At 47.0% G+C, this 3651-nt stretch overlaps 1 protein-coding gene across 1 annotated transcript in view; it reads left to right on the forward strand.

The window, feature by feature from the left end:
• CLDN11 (claudin 11) overlaps nucleotides 1–3651 on the forward strand; it is a 15829-nt gene that overhangs the window by 3841 nt on the left and 8337 nt on the right. The window contains exon 2 of the mRNA XM_008576152.1: nucleotides 904–1068. Coding sequence (XP_008574374.1) covers nucleotides 904–1068 — 165 coding nt within the window. The remainder of the gene's footprint in view (nucleotides 1–903; nucleotides 1069–3651) is intronic.

Raw genomic sequence — 3651 nt, forward strand, 5'->3', positions numbered from 1 at the left:
GATGGAGCCTGACCATCTATAGTGGGCAGGATTCATGAGGACAGACACCTCTGGGCAGGTAAGAAAGAGAAGAAGTCTGGGTCTTAGCTTAGTCTAATTTAGGGCCACACACTATTCTTACTCAATGTGAATTAAAAGAACATGGTTAAGGACAAAATGACCTCATACATCTGGAGATATAAGTACTGCTCTGACACAGAGAAATGACACCAATAATACTAGCTAATCTTTTCTGAGTGCTTAGCATAGGTGTGTTTCTAAGCACTGCATGAATTAACTAATTTAATCTTCAGTAGAATACTCTTAGATATGTAGGTACCACTATTATTTTTACTCTATAGATGAGGAAAATAAGACATAGCAGTTAAGTCACTTGTCCAAGGTCACATGGGTACAGCATATCAACAGAAGACTGGAGCCAACACAAACCATCAGAGACGACTTCTTGGAAGATTTGTGTTTTCATCTGAATCTTTCACAAAGCAATGTAATAATGCAAATGGACTCTTGGCCCCTCCATCCTGGAAACTTGGCTGGGTGGTCCCCAAAACAGAAGACTGGAGCCAACACAAACCATCAGAGACGACTTCTTGGAAGATTTGTGTTTTCATCTGAATCTTTCACAAAGCGATGTAATAATGCAAATGGACTCTTGGCCCCTCCATCCTGGAAACTTGGCTGGGTGGTCCCCAGGGATCAGTCTCTCCAGGCCCCTTTTCTGTCTCTGAGTTGCTTGGAAAGTTGAAAGTACGTAAAGATCTTGGACAGCATTTAGCACATTTTAGGTCTTGGAATGGGCCAGGAGGGAGGAATATGGAGGTGCTGCTTAATTCCCGTGAGGTGGGGCTCAGGAACCGAGAGGACCCATGGTCTAACCCACCCCATCTGCTCTCTCGCTCCCAGGCTACGTGCAGGCTTGCCGAGCCCTGATGATTGCCGCCTCGGTTCTGGGTCTGCCGGCCATTTTCCTGCTGCTGACGGTTCTCCCCTGCATCCGAATGGGCCAGGAGCCCGGCGTTGCCAAGTACAGGCGGGCCCAGCTGGCTGGAGTTTTGCTCATTCTTCTGGGTAAGACAGCTTTCTCTACGGCCCCAACTCTGAGTGAACCTGATGAATCTTAAGTGTTGTTGCTGCTGCTTCATCAAATTCAAGAGAAATGTGAAAGGAAGCCCAGTGAATCCACCGGGGAGTGGAGCCCCTCAATCTGCACCCTTTATTTTTCACAGGCAGTTTACACAGAGGGATAAGTATTGTCTGTGCGGGTCCCTGAACATGAAAATAAGTTAAAAAAGAAAAAGGATTTTGAGGGTAGGAAGTACTTAAAAGAGAGATGAGAAGGGCAGAAGAGAGTTCCGTGGCAGTTTTCTACTCAGGCTTCACAATGAATCCCTTTCTGAACACCTATGCCAGGGCCCACAGCAGATCAACTGAACTGAAATTTTGGGGGATCAGACCAGGTAAAGGTATTTTTTGAAAGCTCCCCAGGTGATTCTTATGTGCAGCCAAGATTGAGAACCTTAGTTCATATATAAAGAAAGAATAAAGGAAGAGGAGAGCAAGAGAAAAGTAAGGTGCTGAGGGTGGTCGACCACACTAGGTGATGATTCAATCTTTTACTTAATAAGTGTTCAATGAGCACGTGTGCTGGGCACCATGGCAGCATGCGGACACTGGGGAAAAAAGAGCAGTCTCTGCATTGAGTGGACTTGGACATTTCAATAGAGTGTGGTATATGCTCATCTAAAAGAGCTACAGAGGCTGTGCACACATGTAGGAAGGAACCTAACCCAGACCGGATGAGTTTCCTGGAGCAGAGGAACCCAGTGATGAGTCTTGAGAGTTGAAGAGAAGGTCATGGGCTGGAGGGAGGGACAGCCCAGGCCAAAGAAATGGCATGCGCTTGTTCGGTTTTTCTGATTACACCTGCACACAAAGGGCACGATTTAACAACCTGTGGAGGGTTTTTCTAGCTCTGCTCTCTTCAAGTGACTACTTTTCTCTCTGTTGTTTTTCTTGGATGCTAATATCATCAGCACATTTTATATCCTAATAGAGGATATGAATTTTAATAACAGCAGCTCTGGTTGCAGAGTGCATTTACCAGTGAGGAGAAGCTGGTCTGGATGTGGGTTAGATATGAAGTCACATTCTCCTGGGACAGGGAATTCACATCCCCAAACTTGCACAACAGATCATGTGCTTCAGGGGTAAGGATAAGGTGTCAGGGCTTTGTGTGGGTCAATGTCACTTAGTGATGGTCACTTGCCACCTGAGGCTTCTCCCTCACAGTGACACCAGTGAGATGAGGGGACATGAGAGGTGGGGTACCATTTCCCAGGATTGTAAAGGGGTGGTGGTTTGCAGGGGCTTGTGAAGCCATGGAGAATTCAGAGGGGGTGTGTGTGTGTGTTAGTAGGTGTGAAAAGACCTCTGTAATATCCAGAGAAAAATCTGGGCGTGGAGATTTTGATCCAGCCACACACAATCTGTGCACGAGTGCCACACAGAACACATGACCAGCACCCTGCACTTCACCTGACTCACAGGCCCCCTCTGAAGTGCTTTTTTCTGTCCAATTGCTTTTCCAATGGGAAGGCCAAAGCTCTACAAGTAAACTGGGTTTGCAGAATCCAGGTGAAACCCTTCTCATCCTAGACACTTGCTGCTGTTTGTTACTTTTCTCACATTTTCACAGAAGCCCCAGAAGGCTGTCTTGGGCTCTGAGGATGGCAGTGCCCAAGATTGGGTCTATTGTGTGAGGTGCCCACCTTTAGAAATTCTGACCTTCCATATGAGAGTCACAAGTAAGAGAAAACAAAGAAACCCTGTGGAAAATAGAAGGATAAAACAATGTATATATAGACAAATTTTTTTTTTAAAAGACCGCTAAAAACGTCTGAATTATCTAGTCGAGTAACCAGCGTTATTAAAAAGACAAAAACAAACAAAAACCAAAAAACAGCCATCTGTCACTTGAACCTTCCTAGTTGAATTAGTTTTTCCTTCTCTTTTAAAAGCTGGTTGGTACGGAATCATAGATGAGGAAAAGAGGGTTGTGCCGGGTAGTGGAGGTGAGTCCCTCAGTCCCTGTTTGCCTGCTGGAGTGAATCTGTGGGGGAACCAGTGCACTGAGTGGTCTGACCCCACCCATGGAGGCTGCACTTTTCTGGATATTATGATGTGGATGGGAGCAGGGGCCCTCTCACTACGCTGTCACAGCCCTGCATGTCCGAGATTGTCTGCCTCCTCTTTGATTGCTCCTGTCTGGATTTATTTCTCAGCGGGTCACCACTTGCCTTTGGGTTGGGTGTTGTTTTGACTGGAACGAGCTAGCTCTGGAAATGTAAAGCTCATTGTATCAAGTGTGCACCTGCTGATCTCTTCTGGGTCTTCTCACCATGGAGCCCCAAGTGCCTTGTCTTCCCCGGTTGGCAGCGGGTGGGGGGACCGAGAGAGAGTGAAGGCTCCCTTTGTGTTACTCTGGATTGGTTTCTGTCACCCTCCCCATGCTGGGTCCTAGGGGTCACTGAATGGCACTCCAGCTGAGGTGTGGTTGCTGACCAAAGGGGATGGGACAACACTGGGGTGCGGGGGCCTGGGAACTGGACACAGTGTCCCGGCCAGTCCTGGTATGGAAATTGTGAACTCTAT

The sequence above is a fragment of the Galeopterus variegatus genome, unplaced genomic scaffold, assembly GCF_000696425.1.
Source record: "Galeopterus variegatus unplaced genomic scaffold, G_variegatus-3.0.2 Scaffold1299, whole genome shotgun sequence".
NCBI lineage: Eukaryota > Metazoa > Chordata > Mammalia > Dermoptera > Cynocephalidae > Galeopterus > Galeopterus variegatus.